Consider the following 23530-nt stretch of genomic DNA (forward strand, 5'->3'; position numbering starts at 1 on the left):
GTACATTATGTATATATAGAAAACACAAACATAAGTTACCAGAGCTGAGTATCTTAACTATGTATGGCCCATTACGGTCACGGGTGTTTTCTAATTCATGTCCACCATGCTTGCTCAAGGTCAATTCGGTTTAGGAAACGTTTAATTGGACATACAAGTTTCATTACATTTTCATCACGATGTTATCGATCACCGTCAGTTCCACTTGTGTAAAAAAAACAGTTACATAATGAAGTCTGGGCAATATGGGCGTCTCACAGGGATCCAAATCCGGACCTCTTACAGGCAAGCGTTCAATCAACTAGGCATCATTAAGCATATGGTCAATGTACACTGAATCTGGTTATTTATGATACTGAATGCAAGACTCGACAAGACTTATTGAGTTATTACTCAACATGAGCAATATAATAAATATATAATAACCAATACATGCGAAAGATGAAAAACTTTTTCACTTGTCTATAACACTGCAATAATATTAGGGTACATGTAAGGGAGTTACCACACTTGATGACTCGAAATGGGATCAAAACGGTCAGAAAAAGTTTTATGACCAATATGCATTAAGAGCGAAAATGACGTTTTGCGTTTCGCATCGGTTCGTACTACGTGGCTCGATACAGGTCGACAACGTATCTGCTTCCTGCGAATTACCGATTGTGTCTGTACGCTGCCGACAAAGATCAGTGTCGTTAACACCCGAGCAGCTGCATTGAAGTTCGAATGCCCGCGTCAACGGCCGAAACACTCCGAAGATATGAAAGCCCTATTTCATACCCCCCGATTCGACACGAAGGCTAAACGGTAGCGCCGATGCGATGCCCGTACAGCAGTATCGACATCCGAAGTGTCGCATCGACATCACAACGACGACGTCTTCCCCGAACAGTTCTAGCACACATAGTACTAGGAATTACCCAGTTAGAGGTCAGAGTAATTGGTATGATTGTCTGGAATATTAATTAAGGGAAAATTCAGACCTAGGAGAAGACATCAGCCTGTGAGAGACGTAACTATATCTCCTAGATGTAGCTCTTAATCGTTTTCGTCAATAGTCGTGATTTATAAATGGGAACCTAACGATAAAACAATTCATTCCGCTCACATTTAATGTCATATCATCGCCTTCCCAACAGTATACACTAATTAATCCAACTATGCTCTCCGGTAATGCGTTAATTACCTTAAATTAACGGAGTGAGTCATCAATACATTTAGTGTATTGGGATTTAATACCGTTAACACAAGAGGTTTGGTCTGGTGAGTTTATTAAACATAGTTACATAATATACGTACGTATATTATCCTGTCATCATAGTAGAATAAGAGCAAGAATGGTAACACTATACAAATGTCGCAGCGCGACTTGTATATATGTGTGCGCGCCCGCCGCGCGCCGGGTACGAACGCACACATTTACATAATCTAGTGATGCACTAGCATTGCATAACACTGGTCGTCCCAATGCGCTTCTCATTATTATGCGAATGTGTGCGTCCGTACACAGCCCGCGGCGGTTGCGCATACATACAGACCGCGCTGTTATTTTCTACGGAGTTGTACTTATTCTTATTCTACTATGCATTTACGGGTACATTACATTATTTATGGCATTAGTATTATTATTGTTGGTATTAGTTGTAAAGACAGAAAGCCGAACAGTGTTCGTGTAAGAGAGCGTTGTGGTATGAAAGATGTAGTGACCGGCATAAAGAAGGCGATGCTTCGATGGTTTGGTCATGTAGAAAGAATTAATGTTGGTAGATTCACGGCACAAATTTTTTGAGAGAGTGGATGGAGGCGCGGGGAGAGGTAGACCTCGGCGTACATATCTCGATAAGATTGGGGATGTCTTTAAAAAGGTCGGATTAAAAGTACCAAGAATAAACAGTCATGTATGAAGAGACTGATGGGAGTGGAGGAGGCGAAGGAGGTGTCAGGAGCGTAGCAGGTCTGTTTAGGCAGGGGAGTCAAGCATGATGATATGGATGTAATTATACTATACGTATATATGAATAAATGAGGTGACCTAAAGGTTTTGAGTGTATCTAGGGCACTTAAACGCGAGGTGAAATGTACATTTATAACCCTTCACCTCAAGCAAAGGTAACAATATTATACAGATTTGTAGAATTGTGACGTAGATTAGATACTATGGGTCTAAAAATTATAGGCGCCATTATTCTGTGACTTTGATATTGTTCGGCTTTGTGGTCATTCTCTTAGGTGTTTTTCGTCTTTTCTTAAAAAACACAAACTATTTCTAATGCTGCCTCTGTGGCAGAACGGTTACCAATGCTGGTCTACCACTCAGAGTTTCTGGGTTCGACTAGGCCGAGACAACATTTGGCATTTCCCTTGTTCCCTAGTGCGGGGCTTTGAGTGTGTGCGTTATTTATTTATTTTACATGCATTTGTATTACACACATGATCTAGGTAGATTTATTATGATATCAAGAGACGGGACGAGCTAGTCATGCGCCAGTTTCCTTGAGTCATAAAGTAGACAAATCCCATAATATGACTGTAGTTTCACCAGTATCCTTACCCTTCACAACCGAAACGTAGTAATGCTTATATTACTGCTTGAAAGCAGAAATATGTATAGTGGCAGTACCTTCTTGGACGAATTCTTTCAAAAGCAGCTCTACTGCTACTAAATGCTATTTTCTTTTCAGCTTTGTTAATACACTACTAGGTCTTTAATCTGTTAGAAAATGATGATGTTAGTTTTTGTTCCCACTATTTAATTCAAAGTATAATCTAACACGGAAATAGCCTTTGGAAATATGTAAATTGAAGAACGCCAAGGGATAGATATTACAGTAATATTAAGAATCCTTCATTCACACCGTTTTGCAGAAGCTAAATCTCACTTATATTTAACCAATCAAGAGGCAATAGAGCGTTTGAGTAGCGTCATATTTGATATTTTAAATTGTTTTTAAATAGTTCCTTTTTTTCGAAATATTTATACCTTTGTTACCTGTTATGTAACATTTTGAGATAGGTAATAAATGAATGTAAATTTAAAAATTTTCACAAATATAGTGACATTATGCTGTTCAACAACACGGTGACACGTTTATAGAGACTCTTTTGATTAACAGAATTACGATGTGCTTTTTTTGAAATTCTGCGTACAGAACTACAATGAAATATTTCAATTCAGTAGCGAGTACCATAGACAATAGAATTTCGCTTCAGAAGTAAAAAGAATGCCTTTGTGATATGCTTTATGAAATTATAATTGACAGATTAAGGCTCAACTCACACTGGCGCTTGACCCTCGCATTAGTGCGCCCGGATCACAGTGTGGTCGGCGTCTTACGCCTCATTGCGCTCAAGTAACGCGCGGCGACACGCGTCGACGCGCGACTCCATATTTGAATAACACAAATTTGTACCTTAATAATAGGAGAATAGAGATGAATATGCTACAGACGAAAAACATGACGCGTCGGGATGCTTCGACTTTGCACCAGTACAAGTTGAGTCTAAAGTACAGGAGTAAAAAAGTGATTATTTGAAACTTATAGATAGTGACAAACAGTGAATAATCACAATATTTTTTTTACATTACCTATTTTTGTCACAAGTAAATATTTACATTAATTTCCCTTTAGGTATCGATCGTTAAAAGATTTGTAAATTTCAATAATAATACGCAATTACACGCCCATATTAAATATTAATACTAATTTTAAATAATTTCTGAGTATGGTTATATACATATATAATCCCATTATCGCAGCTTTCTTCACATGTATTGACACAAAGTCTTTAAAGCTATAAAATTTTACGGTGTGATGGAAGGTTTTATAACACCAGTTAGTAAACTAGGACATCTCGGTAAAGGAATTAACGTGGCGTAGTCCGGTGAACGGAACTTGCAACGTAATTAGCCAAGCCTAGGGTTCTGCTTGACAGATATAATATAATTAATTCATTACTGGAACGTTTATCAGTCTGAAAACTGCGGAGATATTTTCAAAGGAACAGAAAATGTATCGAGATTGGAAGCCAATAAAAATCGACAGCATAATTAAGAACGTAAGCCGTTAAAGGAACTCCCATAGTGTGTTTCTGTAAAGTTTTCTTTAAAATTAACATCAAAACAGTACATGTAGCGAAAATTACCAAGTACACAAGTACACAAATGTTTAAAAGTTTCTCGCGATGTTGACGCCATTTCGGCGGACATATTTGGGACAAAGTTTCTGTTTTATTCTCGCGGACTTCGCTCTTAAAGTAACCCCGCATAAAATAAACAAAAGGACTTGAATCTGTGCTTCTGAAAGGCCAAGTTGCCACTTTAAAGACATCTTGTTTGGAAATAAGTCGTTAACGATGGCTATTGATTGGTCAGATTTAAGTTGTTGTTGTTGTAGCTGCATCGTCTTGCTAAATTATGGTCGCAGAATTTACATGATCTATAGGAATGATATCAAAAAGAGCCATAACATTTCTGTGAGAAGGGACACCCTTTTTAGTCTTGATAAATTACGCGTACTATTTTATCACGTCCCTATGATACTAAACTTGATTACATTTTTCAATTCAAATTTAAGCTGTACCAGTATTACAATTATTATATTATTACCATTTTATTTCTCACTCCCGTGTCAAACTTCAAATAGTAAATTCCATAATAAGTCTGGTTTTACACAGGTTAGTTGCACATCAATTTAGTGCCTATTTATTATATATATATTCCATTAGGTAAAGCTATTACTAACGAAGATAATGCGTAAAACAATCGACCGTGTAGATTAATTACAGACTAAATTTCTGGACTGTTTACTGGTTTAAGTAATCGTTGTAATTGAGTCGATTTCATCATTATGTTTGTGAATAAATTGTTTTATTCTACTATTAAAGAGCATTAAAAACTTACTTGTACTTTTATAGAATACAGATGTAGCGCTCTTATTGTATTTAAAATTTAATCATTTTTAACCTTTAATCTTTTTACCTATATAATGTTTGTGTTTTCAAATAATCCAACGTTTCGGTTTTTCAAACAACCCAACCATTCGTTTTTTCAAACCACCCAACGTTTCGTTTTTTCAAACAAACTAACGTTTTGGGCCCTTTATTGGTTCCATGGTCACGGTTGGCACTTTTGATTTGCTTGAAAAAACAAATATACCAGATTTAGATCCAAAAACGTAGTTTCATTTCCAATGTTGTAACAATCACGAAACTTAAGAACTCGATAATTATCACAACTGTTGCCTAATAAATTATTCTTTATAATAGAGACATTGGCGATATAGGAATAAATGAGACGTATTATGCATCTACAGTGTCTACAGATATATACGGTTATGTCACTCTATTTGGGACTGAAATGCTCTTATCGAAATGCACTGGCCTCTTCGCTGACTGTGCGCTCCTAGTTACTTTGGATGAATATTGCAGCACTATTTTTGAATTATTATTTTTTTATTTAAATAAATAAAAAGGTTTTCTATGCGCCCGTAGTCTACAGTAAACCAAGGGGGAGAGTAAAATTACGAACTCCATTATTACTTCATCACTATTACGAAATGCCCCCGGAAAACCATAGAAAGATTCCCCCTGTGCCGCTCATGTCTATCGTGGACTTCTACACATAAGGTTACGCGAGGTGATCTTCCCTTTTTGTTGTTTCTGAAAAATATGTAATTCCACATTGTGAGATATAATTAACGTTTGGTAATTTTGGCTTACAGTTGTCTACGACGGGCGGACATCATCAAGGTGTTCGATGGGAGAGACACCGATGCACCCACGATTGCCATGCTATGTAATGAGCTTACAGGTAAAATAACGTTCTTGTTCATTAAAATGCCACCTGTCATATGTTCCATTATCATAATATAGTACTGAAAATATTTGCTTCTGTTTCAACTAAACCTTTGCAATGCGGAGGAAATGAATATATTTTTCCGGATTTACTTAAATCGCGTATTATGTTTTTTTAAACAAGTCGACGTTTCGGGCCCTTCACAGGTCCTATGGTCACCGTAGACTGAGGTGGTACAGTCATCAACCAATTATGTCTAATATTAATGCAAACCACCCTATTTTTTCACTATAGTTACAAAATTAATTAATTAATAATAATTAGTTTTAATTTTACAAAGAACATTCCAATTTACACTACATTATGTTTTACAAATTATTTTATTTTAAAATATTAATTTTTATTAACTTAAAGTTAAGTTAAGTTAGTTAAGTTTTATTAAGTTATGCAATGTATTTGATAACTTGCAAAACTTGAAAGTCACATCGTTGTTTAATATTAGATGAAATTGTGACCAAGTGTGTGTCTAAAACATTTTTTATAAGGTTCGTAAGTTTTTCATAAGGTTTTCCAAAATAACAGCAGTAGAGTACCATTTGTCTAACCATAAAAGTTGTAATGTTTTTAAAATTTATTTTGCACCGTTTCATGCAGTGTTTAAACTCGTGATCGATTGTGAAGCAGTTGTTACCAAGAAATCATTAGGCAAACAGGTCAAAGCTAATCGTAGTATAAAATCGATCACATTCTAGGAAAATGACAAACAAATTATCTAAGGCAAATGCAAATGGTAGTAAAACTTAAAAAATCCGTTCATTTTTTTTTTGCTAATATCATTGTTATAAGTTTTTGAGCTGCATACTGTTATGTGCAATATCCTATATACAGCCGATGCCCTACCTACCATTCGGTTCTGATTAGATAAGTGTGATGAAAAGTATTAAACAAACTTAAATTATAACCTGTGAGCTGTAAAATACATTTCAGTATAACTACCTTATTGCATCATTATTGAATGGCGTTATAAGAAACCGTTTAAGCCAATTTGATCTTTAACGTATACTTACTTAAATACAGAATACAAATTTCAACCATGAAGCTGGCTAGAATTCCTGTAACCCTTCTCTGTTGATTGTTGTTTTTTCTGTTTTCTTTTCTTTTAATTACAAGGTCGGTATCACAAGTATCTTAGTGCATCGACTCTACAATATATACAATGCATAATAAAATTGTTAGGCGTGCTACTGTTAACAAATCTATGTATAACAAACTAGTTTAAAGCTATCTCGTTTCAAGAGACATTTTCATTCCAAATCCGTTAGTCGATTGTACAGAGTTCTAACTTAGATTTAAATGGATATCGAAATATGTGTTAGCATACACGAATAACATGAGCTTCAAATATAATGAATGTAATATAATTAGTAATGTGATGTAATTCTATGTGTTAGTATAATTATGGACTTTGTTGTCTGATATTGAATAAATGAATTTGAATTTGAATTTATTATTGTAATACGTGATTTGAATTAATGTAATAAGAGTACAATTCCATTAATCGGATATATAACATTTAATTGTACACACACATAACAGAATTTAAATTAACATTATCTAACATCTGGTTTATTTGACTGTACCTAATTCAGTACACAATTAATTCTCTGGCTTCGCTATAGCATATGTAAATACTATAAGTATATTAAAATGATGTTTACATATAGCAGAGTACAGAAATTAACCGTTATGAGACCTCGCGACAAAATAATTCGCTTCCACTTTTATATGGCGAACGGCTAATTCCTTGTAGTGGAGTTCCCTGCCTGCAGACTCATTCCCCGAACGCTGTAATTTGGAGCTTTTCAAGGCGAGAGTGTATTATTTAGGTGTGCATGCTCCATCGTCGACCTCATTGTCACTTACCATCTGGTGAGATGGAGGTCAAATGCGCACATATTTTATTATAAAAAATTCATTAAAATTATATTGGAAATGGAACTATTTTTTCGAACCAAATCGCATATATTTGTTTTTTCAAACACTTGACTAAGTGAACCGTGACCTTCGGACCTAGAAAAGGTCCAAAACGTATCTAAATATTTTCTTTTTTCGAATCTAAATATATATATTTAGATCCGAAAAAATAGTTTCATTCCCAATTTGTAACAATCGCGAAAACCTAAGAACTCAAGATAAAGCTTTTAAAGCACTAATAAAAAGAAAGTATGCACAAACAGGATACCTAAAATACAAATTTGTTGTTTGTTTAATTTATTGTTTACTGTAATATTATCTACACTTATGTATGGTAGTGAATGTTGAGTTTGGCAGAAAAAGCACGAAAGTAGAATTAATGCAGTAGAAATGAGAGCTTTGAGAAATATGGCTGGAGTGACTCTGATGGATAAATTACGGAACAGTGTGATAAGAGAGCGTTGCGGCGTGGAAAAAGATGCAGTGACAAAAATAGAGAAAGGGATGCTTAGATGGTTCGGACATGTAGAGAGAATGAATGAAGGAAGACTGACGAAACAGATTTATAAGGCGAGTGTGAGCCGACAAGTTGGTATGGGCCGACCAAAGCGAACTTACTATGACCAAATTGAGGCTGTCCTAAAGAAGGGCCAGGTCAAGAGTACCCCTAACCAACGAGCGTGTATGAAAGCACTGAAGCGTGTTGTTGAGGCCAAAGATGTGTGTCAGGACCGCAGCAAATGGAAGACTGTTGTCTCCGCCTACCCCGATGGTAAAAAGGCGTGAAGTATGTGTATTTAATATTATCGTAGCTTCCTTGACATTTGTTTTACTTGTGATTAAGTTACAATGAAATATATTTATCGTTGTCTTTATACATTTACATATAACTAGTAAAAGCTGATAAATATCAAAACATATAATTATCGTGCAAGCATAGTTTGGTCATTACCTTAAAAAGAAGGACGCGAATATAACATGTGTTATATTTTCGCCAGAACATCACTAAAAAATATAATGAGTTTTGACAACAAAAGTTACCGCCTACCAATATTTCCACTAATATGATTTCCGTGTTCAAAGAACAATGAATACGTACTCGTATGAAGCAAAATCAATTTTTACCTACACTAAATCTGTTGACAATCGTGTTTCAGTAACTAAGCAGATGACCTTTTCAAAAGTTTATTCTCGTTTGCTCCATTTTTTGTCCACATTCCTAAGTTTTGTTGATGAAACTTCATTTTGTATTGAAAGAAAAGCAGTAGAGAAAAAAAATACTGAAACATTCGACTTTACTCTCTTTGCCCACTCTATCTTGACACTCCAAAACAACGTTCTAACAGGAAACAAGAAACTTGTAACACATACACTTCATGTCCTTTCCCCATTGAGTTACGCAGAGACCACGGCCCTTCACTTACTGTGATTCTGACACACATCTTTTGCTTGATTAACACGCATCACCACTTTCACAGAAAAGCAGGAATTAAAAAAAAGTTTGAGTGAGTATGCCAATTCTTATTATACTTACTTTGTCAAGCAAAAAAAAGTATATGAGTTACTGAGTTCTTAGGTTTTCGCAATTATTTTATTACACACACTACGCTATTTAGATTCGAAAAAATTGTGTCCTTTCCTAAAAAAACCTTAAACAGTTTAAATAGGAATACTTGTCGCGATGTATGTAAAAATAATGGAATAGTATCGTAGTGCCATCAATATCTGTCGAGTATATTCCATTCGTATCGAGTTCGTCACTACGAGGCCGGTACCCTTTTTGAATGAATAATGCTCAATTCAAAGCCGACTTTTCGTGACTGTGAGTTGCTTAGGTTCGATATAAAAGATTTTTATGTGCCACGCCGGCTTTTTGTGAATAAGGTAGTTTCTTATATAAAGAATTGGCTGTGAAATATCAAGTTTTGTAACAATGAAATGGTTTTCCACATTAGCATCTTGAAACGTTCAACTCCTAATATATCGAACTACTTAGGCACTGGTCCTATAGGGTTTTCAGGTATAACTTATGTAGGAATACCTTTTTAAAGCATCACCCAGTCATCTGGATATATCTTATTATAATAGTAGCAGAACTTCTTGTGAAAGAAAGTTGAGGTTCAAAAAAATCCATTCAGGGAGGTAGGTACTGCCACCTTACCTATTTCTGCCACCAAGCAGTGATGTCAGGATTGCTGCGTTTCCGTTTGGAAGGGTAAGATGCTGGTGAAATTACAGGTACATGGGACTTGTCAACTCGTGTCTCAGGGTGATGGGCGCAGTGGCAGTCAGATCTTTGCGATTCAAAGCTCTGAGTGGCACAGCAACTGTTATGGATAGGCGTGTAGCTTGCCATCAGGCGCACTACTTGTTCGTCCCGTTAATTGATTTTATTTTAAAAAATCTGTCAGTCGTATTTTACTGTTCATCGAGGCGTGCTGGTCCCAACACTAATATATCCTTTCGAGTGTTGGGTGAGGCAGAAAAAGCAATGAAAGTAAGAATAATGCAGTACAAATTAGAGCTTTGTCCATGTCCATATTAGTCTTGAATACAGAATGTCGAATATTGTAGTAAAAGGGCGTAAGGGTGCAGGTGAAAGCACAGGCATTGTCAATTTATGTCTCAGGGTGATAGGCGCAATGACAGTGCCTCTCAGACCTTTGCTATTTAAAGCTCTGAGTGGCACTGCAACTGTTATGGACAGATGTGTCGCTTACCATCAGGCGTACGACTTGAACGCTATAATTTGGGCCTTTTCAAGGCGAGAATAAATAGGCGTTATTTAGGAGTACATGCACCAGTGTCGACCTCATCGTCACTTTCCGTCACGTGAGATGGGTGTCAAACGTGTACTTTTTTTTAATAAAAAAAATCGGCTTTATAGAGTGTCGTCTCTGTCACGCATAGCAATGATGAGCGCCTTACCAACATACGCACAGCGTCGACACGACGTCCGGGCGGCGGCGGCACAACGCCAGTTAGCGACTGCTTGGGGGCCCACTCCCGTTCTTTTCATTTAGTAGAGTATGTATTACTTGACAGTAATTGTTTCGGGCGAGTGTCGAACAGAGAATGGGGGTAAACCCTCTAAATAGTGCCGAATATCGGGTATGCCTAATGCCGCGTTGGCGTGGCTTCGCCACTGCGCGAACGGCGTGTCCACGTTGTGCGTGTGTTTGTAGGACGCTAATGTGAGGGATCTCCCACCGATAGTCTCCCAGGATAGTCTTTTTCTAAGGTTCGATGTAGTAATATTTATGGCCTGGTATTGTACGCCAAAAGGATTATCGAGTTCTTAGGTATTCGCGATTGCTATGGTAGAGCCCGCTTAGCTCTTGCAGGTCGTCTTGATCTATATTTGAAAGGGCGTTGTGGCACGAAAGATGACGTAGTAACCAGGATAGCGGGCTTTGATGATTTGGTTGTGCAGAAAGAACGAATGTTGGTAGATTGACGGCACACATCAATATAGCGAATGTGGATAGAGGAGCGGGGAAAGATAGACCTCCACGTAAGGCACATATATCTCGATCAGACTGAAGATGTTCTTAAAAGAGGCCGGTATCAAATTTATATAGATTAGGTATTAAAAATAAACGGGCATGTATAAAGAGACTGAAGGGGGTGGACGAGATTTGTCAAGAGCGTAGCAGGTGGAACTCCATGGTCTACCTACCCTGGTGGAAGACAAGCGTGATGATATATACGTATCGGGTTCTTAGGTTTTCGATATAGTTACACATAGGTAATGAAACTAATTTTCGGAGCTAAATCGAATATATGTTTTTTAAACAAACCAACGTTTCGGGCCCTTTTTAGGTCCTATGGTCACAGTTGACTCATATGGCTGATATGTATGTATTTATTCACACCTAAAAACATACATATATATAACGATCTCAAGTAAAAGAGTCTCCATTTGGAGCTCCTCACTGCAAATGTATGTGGTGTAATGAATGTCAATCGTTAGGTATACGTTTCATAGCTGGTGAATGATCTTCTCAATAGAGTGAGAGCTTAGTGTAAAACCATAGTTCACAACACAAGCTAACGGGCTATGGACTATGCATGATGGCCAAGAGCTTTATTTATGGATCTTTTCTGTACAACTTCAGATTTCTTTGCGTCGTTTTTCTTCGTCGTTAACACACGTGAGGCCTAATAATCTACCAAAGCCAGTGGAGAAGGCCTGTCTTTCAACATTCTTTAGTATTTAGTTATTCTAATATATCATTTGTTTTTTAATACCAAGTGACGGGATGAACAAGTCGTACGCCCGGTGGTACACTCTTGTCCATTTTGCAGCAGTTGTTTATTACTTGAAATAGCAAAGATCTATGGGGCACTGCCACTGCGCCCGTCACCCTGAGGCATAAGTTGACAAAACCCATGTGCCTGTAATTTCACCAGCACCCTTTCCCTTCAAAACCGGTGCGCAGTAAAGCCCATATTACTGTAAAGGTACGGGTACGGTAATGGTACTTCCCTGGACAAACTCATTCGGAACGTGCTCTATTACTACTACAATATCTAAAATATCTTTGTCGCTTCATCGAAATACAGACCTACTCTGATTCACTTTGGTAGATAAGGACCGCGGACCCTAAAGCAAACGATACATAATCTACTAATCAAAATAATGATTTTATTCTTTTGCAAAGTGTCAAGTAGGTAATTATATCCCTATTTTTTGTAAATTGTACCCTTCATTTAACGTTAGTCATTATGATAACCGTGATAAGCCGTGGTAGCCTATTGGTTTGACCTACTGCCTCTCAAGCAGAGAGTCGTCGGTTCGAATCCGGGCTCGCACCTCTGAGTTTCCCGGAATGTATGTGCGAAATTTAATCTGAAATTTATCATGAGCTTTTCGGTGAAGAAAAACATCGTGATAAAACCTGCACGTTGAAGAAGGTTCACAACCCTCGGAAAACGTGTGAAGTCCCCAACCCGCATTGGGCCAGCGTGGCGTACTATGGCCTAAACCCTCGTCTGAAAGGAGACCCGTGCCCAACAGTGGGACAAATAAATAAATGGGTTGACGATGATGATGATGATGATTATGATATCATTTTGCCTCAACTTACTTTGAAAGAAATTGCTATTTTTTGTATCTAAATTGTTTTCTTCGTGAATTGCATTTCCAATTATTGCAACCACTATATCGACAATGACAACGAAAAACTCAACTTTCATGAAATGGCTATACAAGTTATCGACTAGACTCAAACCAGTGACTGTGGCCTCAGTGGCTACTGCTCTGCCAACTAGTCTACGAAACGAGCCAGCTACATTACGAATTTGTCTAAGTGCTTGTTGCGAAACTTTGTATTAGCCTTTAAAATATATAGACATACCATGTTTTTTTTTTAATGTACCAAGTGACGGGACGAACAAGTCGTTCGCCTTTGGTAAGCGACACACCTGTCCATAGCAGTGCAACTCAGAGCTTTAAATCGCAAAGATCTCAGAGGCATTGCCACTGCGTCCGTCACCCTGAGACATAAGGTGACAGCCCATGTGCCCGTAATTTTACCAGCACCTTACTCTTCCAACCGGAACGCAGTAATGCTCACATTCGTGCTTGGCGGTGGCAGTACTTCTCTGGACGAACTTTTTCACAAGTGACTCTACTGCTACTAAATATTGTAATAAAAACATTGTGATATTCAATACAAATTAAATATTATTTTCGAACGTTGATTGTTATAAATAACGTAATGTGTATTTTTATAGAACAAAGTAAACATACTTTGTATGTCGTACTGTTAATACAACAGTGTATTAACTCAAAAAGAGGACTTTTTCAGAATCGATGAAAAACGAATTACTTCCCGCAAAAAATCATTAAAATTTGTGTATATGTTATAGTTTATTATAGACATTTAAACAATGACCCAAATATATTTAAAAATAAAATGGAAACAATAATTTCATTTTTTTAGTAAGGATTATTTTGGCCAGAACTAGCTCACATTACATTATTTTTGCGTCTCATTTTGAGTTAAGTAGACATCTTTTGATTGTTTCTTACAATATTCTAACGCCGGTTATTTTGACGTGTATAGAGAACCAAAGTTTACGTTCAGTAATTATATAATATAAAATTTCATATATTTTGAGTTACGACACTATTGTAATAAGAGTGCGATATGTACACGGAAAGAAAACAAAAATATACTTAAGAACCGTATTTGCTGTATAAAAAGTAGCTTCCGTTTACACGTTTAATATCAAAGAATTTATTCCACCGCCGTATGCGAAACATTCCGTAATGCCGTCGACAGGTTCTCCCGAAATTCCTCGTGTTATTAGCCGAAAAGGTGTCAATGTTATACAGGAAATCAGCTTGGTGAAATAGATTAATCTTTTTTGTTCGTACGGGTTTCGTTCTCATTTCGTGGGGTTTATTTTTTGTTACTGTTTATGTATTGTACCAATATGTGTGTGCGGAAAAAAGGATGAGGTACGCCGTACCATGTAATTCATTTTTTTTAAACGCACATACACATAGCCCCGCACTAGGGAAACCCTGTGTCGCGGGTGCCATGGACACACTCAAAGACAGTCACAAATTACTCCCAAACTCACGGGAGAAACAAATGTGGGCAATGTGGGGAATCGAACCCGGACCTCCGCGTGGCAGCCCAGCACGGTAACCGTTCGGCCACAGACGCAGTTAACGAGGAATGAAAATAAGTAATCTATTCTTGACAGAAGTCTTCACAAAGTCACAAATTCACTTAATAAGTAATGTATGTATACGCTTCTGTAATAAGATTCAGATATACGTTTAAAATATAATGAAACGTAAGTAATTATATGATGCAGCTTCTGCGTGCTTGAATGACAAAAATACATGATAATGACCCGTTCAGTTCTTGCCCGTCGTTTTGATCTAATGATATTTAAAATACATATTGTAAATGATAAAAGTGTACAAATGTTTATTTACAAACAGCAACCCCCTAGAGTTTCTAACTCATTCTTCTCAAGAGACGAGAAGAACCATTACCTATTACTGCCGCCAAGATTTTGGGTTTCGAAGGGTATGGGTGCTAGTGAAATTACAAGCACATGAGACTTGTTAACTTTGTCTCAGGGTCACGGGCGCAGTGGCAGTGCCCCTCAGATCATTGTGATGTAAAGCTCGTGAGTGGCACTGCAACTGTTATGGACAGGCGTGTCGCGTACCACCAGGCGCACGACTTGTTCGGCCCGTCACTTCTTATCATAAACAAAACTTACAATGGTGAAAAGATACAATTATTACCGGTGACAAAGAAACCTTGAAGGACCAGTCTTGCAATTCCTTTCTCTTTCAGGTTACGAGGTGCTGTCAACAGGACCAGCATTGCTGCTGCAGTTCACAGCTAATTCCGCATCTCCGGGACAGGGCTTCGCTGCCACGTTCCATTTTCAACCTCCTCCAGATTCAACAGCTGCAGGTATATAGGCTTGAGTCGATTACTTAGGTACACGGCGAAGAGCAAGTTAAGCCTGACACTTAAGATTTAAGTTCAACTTTATATCGCTTATAATAAGAACTGCCCAAAGTGACAATCATCATGTGCGCTTAGAATAATAACGCTTGTTCTCTTGTTTGTGCCTAGAAAAACGTCTACGTAATGCCTACGTCGTGAAAATAATAGATGAAGGAATAAAATACAATTGAGCAAAAAAATAATTAGACAAAATAGTTCTACTTACAGGTTTAAGGGCGAGCAAGAAATTATGTTTAAAATTGGAGTTACTGGAAATAAAACGGCCAATTTCCTGTTACAATAAATACTGCCTTGTTTCTATTTGGGCACGAGGACGATCGAATAAGAATTAACCTTTATAGGGCCTTCACATTAGACACTGTTGTAGAAGCGCTGTGACACCGTCTCTCGTCGCGTCTGTAGCGCTTCAGAAATTTTTAGTTCACTACAGTACTGGCACGATATGATGGTCGTTTTGACTGATTACAATAGTGAGGTCAAATCTCAATTCATTATCGAAAAAAATATAATCAGTTTTTAGATTTATAACTAGTATTGCACAGGTTAGCTGATTAAAAAGTTTTAATAAAACGAAAATAATAATGTTAACTTAATATATCGTCAATTCGAAATGCTTTGTTTTGCATTGAGCTTTGACGCGAGTTTGCCGGAGGTAGAAGTTGTGCTGGCCAACGATCCCTATAAGACGATCGTATTAGATTTCATTTTTTTAAATTTCGAAATTCGAACAACAAATGCCGTCGGAAAAATACATTCCGTAAATTTTACTGCACGTTACTATTGCCAACTATATACAGCAATTAGCTCCTTCAAGGTAGATAAGAATTAATACGAAACTTGATGAGCGGACAAACGTCAAAACGGCCATCATAGCGTGCCGGTACTATAACAGTGAAATAAAAAGTGGCGCACGCGGGTCACGACAGTGGCGCTGCAACTACGCGTCTAAATATTTGTAAGATATACAGTGGTACTTCTGCAGAGCTTCTATAAGCGTCTTATTTAGAGGCGTCCATGTATAAGGAGTTTTCGGTTTTCCAAAAATGATACAATCAATTTCTTATTACATTAAACATTAATCAATTCACATGGAGTAAACTTTATAGCAGTTAGTACTTTAAAGTACTTGCTAATTAATTACAAGATCATGCTGTAAGCTTTGCTTGCAAACAATCTTGAAACTTGGTGAGTCCAAAATACTTTTCTAAGAATAAATTCGTTCCAATTCGTTGAAAGCGTCTGGTAATAAATGCGAACGGTCCAGTTAAATTTGCGACTGCAGCCAGCAAGTTACGTACTACCTAACCTATGAATTAGAATTTTGGCCATCCTCCAGAAACTTAGAACTGCTTATTTGGAAGGCATTTAGTAATAATAGCATTCCACTTTAACTCTTACACGTTCTTTATGTAAATAGAAATGGCACTTATTTTACGTACTTTTCTATATTGACTTTATTTTTGCTTTTCAATAATTATTTTAAAATTTAGTAAGTTTAGAAAATAAACCCAGTATTATGAAGTGACATCTAACGGCAGATAATGAGAACTGTCATGTTTTAGTTGTAGAGCGCCGTCTACTGGTGTGTCTTTGAACTGTTAGCAAACTAGTCTACAAACGAGCGCTGCTCTCGAGGCACCTTCTTTACCCAGCGCTTTTAAGGATATATGACAGATGGCGCTGTATTAAATTTTGTATGAAATTATTTTGTCATCATGTCGCAGTATCGCTACAATAGTTTTATTTTTGATTTTACAAAGGTGCCAATTTTACAAAATGAACAATTTTTTTCTTTGTAGATTCAGATCGTCTACTGAAGCTGAGCTTTGGGAAGGCTTTCGAATCCTTAGGTCCTGAAGTGAGCGCTACAAGTAAGTCTATTTATGTTATAGTTACTTTTTATTGTTTGAATTTTTTCTCAATGGTAATGATGGAATACAATGTATGTAATTGTTAATTTACTATTTAAGTGTGAAAATGTGAAACTTCGTACGAGTATCAACTACATCAGGCATACACAAATTGAAGAACTAACTATGAATAAAAACTAAGAAGCAGGAAGCTCAACGTTCGCAGGTTTAGTTTGGAATTGACAAAGAGAATTATGAATTACGTAAGAGCTCAACGCTATAGGGCTAGGTACGGCTCGACTATGTTTAATTCAGAGAAAGTATAATGGCATAATGAGATGACTAAAAATTCATAAACGAAGGACCTTAGAGCTTTAGTTGATTAAGGCTCAAGGCGAAATTGCTAACGTATTGTACGTTATTACTTCACAGAACGAAAATTATGAACGTAGTAGTTACCAAGTTATTTAGACATTTTGCTTCCTCTTTTCTGTCGATGTGGAATTCTTTACTTGATCATCTGTTCCCTGACAATATAGATAACTTGGGTCTTTATATACTTTTAAACTCTCGCGTTGCATTGTACTTACTAACATTTGAAAACGTGAATAAATGCGTTTACATACGAATGGGTATTTTTCACACCTAACTAGTTTCCTAACGTTTCGGCCAGGTTGCACTGGCCGTGGTCACGGGCTGACTAACTGAGATGAGATGACTGGCAATATAATTTTAAAAATATATAAAACAGTCACAGTCACAGTCACACCGCAACGTACAACGTGTTGTAGGAGTCAGTCAGAGGGCTGTCTGAGATGACGGGTGGCGTCTCTGTTAACACGGTTCTAGCAGAATACCGGCGTCGTCGCCGGAAACTGTGCCGCAGTTTTATGCTGAACCAGCGCCTTTTCACTGCCATGACTTCCAAAACTATTTGTTTAATTAGTTACAGGTGTAGTTATGCGTTCTTTTTGTTATAAAAACTTGTTATTTTTAAGTGATTCAATATAATAATAATTATGGTGTTAGTTTTAGTGGATCCTATATAAGCTGTCATAGAAGTGAATAAGTTTTTATCTATCTCGTGTTTTTTTATATAAAAAATTAGTGCTGGAAAACGGTAGTGTGTGGGTTTCTCCTGATTTTATATACCGTTGTCGCTTTGGGTGATAGTAATGGAAATATACTGTGGTCATAGCATATAGCCATGAGTGAGCAGACAGAGAACCCATGCCTCACATGTAAGAGATCCCAATTGTTCTCCCAGCGGAGGCCAGTCCCACTGAGATTCTTTTAGTCGCGTGCAATTTAATTAAAATATCAGAATTATGTCGTGTTTCATAAAGCTCTTCGCAAAGATATGAAATCAACCAGGCCAGTTAGTCAATGAATCGGACCTCTACTTTAAAGTTCAATCGAAGAATAGTATGACACTGGAAATTTTACCATTTTTCCAGATCTCAAATAACTCTTTGGTCCATTGGTTTGTTTGGAAACACAAATATAGGTTGTTTTTTTTTTCAAAAAACCAACTACAGAAGACCTTGTTGCATGACACTTTGTCGTTCCCTTCACAGTAAACGCGAGGTTCAGCTTTCAGTCGAAACTTTTTTTTATAACATCAAGTGACGGGACGAACAAGTCGTGCGCCTGATGGTAAGTTACGCGCCTGCCCATAACAGTTACAGTGCCACTCAGAGCTTTAAATCGCAAAGATCTGAGGGGCACTACCACAGTGCCCGTTGCCCTGAGGCATGTTGACAAGTCCCATATGCCTGTAATTTTACCAGCACTCCCTTCAAAACCGGAACACAGTAATGCTGACATTATTCCTTGGCGGCAGATATAGGTAATAGGTGGCAGTACTATCCTGGACCAACTCTTTCACAAGGAGCTCTACTGCTACGAAAACTGTACATAACATGAAGGGCTCACGTTTTACGTTTTACTCATAACTAAGGGATCAAACCTTAATTTCACTTCCAAGCAACAGTTGAAACTTTACTTGAGTTTAGCTGAAAGAGTTTTCCTCAGATGCAGAAGCGGACAATATATTCTGAAGGGTCATTAAATTGTCGCCCTTAAGTGGAAATGGGCCAATAAAATGGATCTCGGCTGACCTCGGTTCGAGTCGGCAAATCCATTATGGACTACGTTCGTTAATTGGTTTTCCTATCAAAATCTTGCCCAGTTAATTTAATTAATTCACATCTGCTGAACCAAAAATGTCGTGTGTCGTGGTACCGAAACATTTATTTTTTTACATATATTTTTTACATTTATTTATTTTAACATTTGCTATGTTTTCAGATTGGTTAATTTTAATGACATTACCGAAAAAATCATCTTTTTATCATATAGATGGCATAGACTGTAATACTTGTTTGCCCAGGATGCGGAAGTGCGAAATAAAAAGGTATGTCGTGCGGGAATGCTCCTTTCGTGCACTTGGGAGTAACATGATTACGGTTCGATACGAAATTCCAATGTTGAACATTTCCAAATCTAATTTTTTATTAAATTTTCAAATTGTGTTTTGCTCAAATCCACAATTTTGAGTTACGACACTATATAGTAGTATAGACACTAATAGCATTGCATACCTTTGTAATTATTAATTTGTGATGTTCCATAACATACAGAGTTAAGGAATATTATTTAAAAAAAATGCTGGATGTACTTTACTATACTGTATACTGTACTGTACTATAATAATACTGTACTGTACTAAACTGTACTGTACTGTACTGTACTGTACTGCACTGTACTATACTATATTATATTTAATTATATATTATTATATAATTAATGATACGACATTTTTTTACGTACACTCTCATAACTCTAGCTCTAGGAAAATCCTGTATTGCGGGTGCTATGGAAACACAAATAGATCACAAACTACGCCCAAACTCACGAGAGAAATAAATATAGGTCATTTTTTTTTCTCGGCCCCAGAATCGAACCCGGGACCTCTGCGTGGCAGACAAGCATGGTAACCGTTCGGCCACGGAGACAGTTCTACATTGTCTCACGCAATATCACAAATTACTATTTAAACAGAAACTTCCATTCTAAATTAATTTTAGTGCCAAGTTTTGATTAAACCAAATGCTAAATACAAACCCGTTGATAAATGAACCAGGGAAATCTGAAAGCGTTGAATCCAAATCCCCAATTGACCACATAATAAATTATTCGTAGCTCTACGTCCAAAACGTCACTACTAAATGCATCTCCGAGTAGTACAGCGAATAAAACATACTGCTCTTAAATAAATAATCAAACGACTTGCAGCCTCCGCCATTTGTAAACTCTGCAGTTTCTTTTACCTTATTACCTTAGGAATAATGACTATTTAAAATGTAGACGCTTTATTTGATGGTTTTCTTATATTTTTCTTGCCAATTTAATCAAATCACCAAGTTCGTCATTAGCATAATCATAACTTTTTTATATAAAAAAATTCGTCGTCAAAAGTTAGTGAAATGTTCTTGCTAAGTTATATTGGAATCAACTTTCGGAAAGTGGATGAAAACCAATAAACCGGATTTTTAACTAATAATAATTCGCCTCCCTTAGAGGTGGAATATTTTCATCAAATTTTAACTTAACCACTTCTGAGCTACAACTCTTTCCAACAAAAAAAAAGATCGAAATTGGTTCACAATTGTCGGAGTAATCGCATAGCATTCACACAATACAGTCTAATTAAGAATCCCCTCTTTTTTGGACGTTTGCAACCCAATAAAAATTAAAGTAAATTAATCTGCTACTCCGCCAACCCAGTGAAGGTTAAATCGCGCAAAATAGTTGCGCTTGTGTTGAATATTTTTTAGTGCAGTTAACTATAAATAAAATTAATAAAATAAATAAAACAAGCGCAACTACAGTCACAAACCACTACCAAAAACATGCCCGACACGTGTTTCACCTCTCCACGAGGCATGCTCAGGGGCTGTTGACTGCTCGACACTCGGCCGAAGAGTTCTTCGGAGAGACACAAGCGCAGCTATTTTACACGATTTAACCTTCACTGGGTTCGCGGAGTAGCAAATTAATTTACTTCCATTTTTATTAACGTGGACTTCCGCAAATTAACGCCTGAATCTATTAATTAGTTTGCAATCCATTTATGCGTCCCGACGCTGGGTACGGGTATCATCTCATGTTCAAGCTATAATCCGCCGCCCTGGCCAAACGCGGTTTGGAGAACACACTTTTTCCGAGAGTTGTGAACCTTCTTCGACGTGCAGGCTTCATCACTATGTTTTCCTTCACTGAAAAGCTCATGGTACATTTCAAGTTAAATTTTGCACATAAATTCCGAGAAACTCAGAGATGCGCGCCCGGATTCGGAACGACCTCTACTTGAGAGGCAATGTCAAACCATTAGACTACCACGTCTCATTTTTTCAAGTCGGTTAAAATGGACGTACGCATTCGTACAGCAATTTAAATCCCGAAATAAACAGTCGAATTAAGCTGTACCTTATTACTCCTTGTCATGACGAGGGTACCATTATTTCTAACTAAAATCCACAAAGTGACTACCAAGAGCGTGGTGATTACGGCAAAGGCTTTATTTTGCAAATGTCACGCATAAATTATCATAGATCATTCTGAAACAAAATTGTGGTGCAAAACTAGTTTCATTTCTGACCTAGAATTTTCAGACCTATCTCTATCTCTATATAGGCGTTAGAAACTGTAACCCGAGCCTGAATATTTTACAGCGCGCTAGAGGTCGAAGTCTAACTTGTTTCATCTCTCGGACTGTCTTTTTAAAGTGCCAAGGTTCTAGATTTCCCTAAAGCTCGCGAAAGTGAATGCCTGAAATTAAATTGAGCCAGTGCTTGCAATATGTAAATAATCGTGAAGTTGAATTAATAAGAAGTCGTGAGGTCTAAGGAGACGGAACATTTTGATTTCGATTTTTGATAATAGTTATGTATGTCATGGATATAATATAAATAATTATATTGCTATATAATATTTAGATCTCAACAGAAATGTAGTAAATAGTAATAAATGTTATTAGTTAATAGCTAGCATGTTTAAGTTTTTAAGATTGTGTAATTGTGTTGGACATTTATATTGATTTAAAGAATAAGTGCCCTCTGCACTTCGTTACAACGCCCTTTCAGGGTAACATATAATAAGGACCTATAATTATGCTATTTAAAATCTTTGTACACCTTATATGAAGTAATAAACTGAAATTGAAAAATTGAACCTAAAGGCCTAGACACACATGCCATATTTTCAGTAGCAGTAGAGCTTTTGTGAAAACTTCGTCCAGGAAAGTACGGCTGTACTTCTTTCGTTCATTTTTGGTGGCAAGCAGTAATGTGAGCATTACTGCGTTTTCGTTTTGAAGCGAAAGAATGCTAAGGAAATGACAGGCACATGAGACTTTTCAACTTATGGCGCAGCTTATGGCAGTGACCCTCAAAAAGACATTTATTTCTCCACCAAATATAGGCAACACAATACTTTAAAACTAATAGAAAATACAATTGTGTAATGTGGAAAAAAAAGGTTAAAGACGCATTACTAAAAAAAAGAATCATCAAAATCGGTTCACAAATGGCCGGAGTTATCGCGTAACATATTCATAAAAAAAAACATACAGTGGAATTGAGAACCTCCTCCTTTTTTGAAGTCAGAAAAGAAATACAAGAGAAAGCTTACAGTATTCACAATGTAACCTTTTCTACCTGACCGATAATTCAATATCATCAAACGGATAGACGGAACATTATAACCCTGTTGTTATATTTACACTTTTCCAATAACAAAATTTAACATGTAGCTATTACAAAATCGTACAAACAACATTTGTGTCAACACATAACGCATGACAATTTATCACCACAAATATTTTACACATTAATAAAACTGGTTGCAACAAACTGACAAACCTATGACATGGCCATGAATAGTTGAAGCAGTGCCGCGATTTATCTATTTTGAAGTATTCGTTACAGTGTTTTTGTTAGCAATTGTCACTGGTAAATTTTATATATAACATTAGAGCTCCTTGTTAAGTACTGCCACCTTACCTATTTCCGCCGTCAAGCAGCAATGTCAGCATTACTGCGTTCCGGTTTTGAAGGGTAAGGGTGCTGGTGAAATTACAGGCACATGGGACTTGTCAACTTATGTCTAAGGGTGACGGGCGAGCGCAGTGGCAGTGCCCTTCAGATCTTTGCAATTTAAAGCTATGAGTGGTACTGAAACTGTTGAAAGGAAAGCTGGTGTTAGTTATGTAACTATCTCCGATCAGCAAAGCGGTAAATATTCCTTAAAACTTCTCCCATTGGTTCACATAAGTAATATTTTACACTGCGGAAAAACTTGGAGAATTAGCGTCAGTTTGTGTACGGTAAGTTGTGAACGTT

General features: G+C 37.0%; 1 protein-coding gene across 2 annotated transcripts in view; it reads left to right on the forward strand.

The window, feature by feature from the left end:
- The window catches only part of LOC113229220 (suppressor of lurcher protein 1), a 695358-nt gene that overhangs the window by 589384 nt on the left and 82444 nt on the right, over positions 1-23530 (forward strand). For both annotated transcript variants that reach the window (XM_026462748.1, XM_026462749.1), the window contains exons 8-10: positions 5721-5809; positions 15097-15219; positions 17076-17147. In XM_026462748.1, the coding sequence (XP_026318533.1) occupies positions 5721-5809; positions 15097-15219; positions 17076-17147 (284 nt within the window). The remainder of the gene's footprint in view (positions 1-5720; positions 5810-15096; positions 15220-17075; positions 17148-23530) is intronic.

Source organism: Hyposmocoma kahamanoa, unplaced genomic scaffold (genome assembly GCF_003589595.1).
Source record: "Hyposmocoma kahamanoa isolate Upper Pololo Valley unplaced genomic scaffold, ASM358959v1 296, whole genome shotgun sequence".
Classification (NCBI taxonomy): domain Eukaryota; kingdom Metazoa; phylum Arthropoda; class Insecta; order Lepidoptera; family Cosmopterigidae; genus Hyposmocoma; species Hyposmocoma kahamanoa.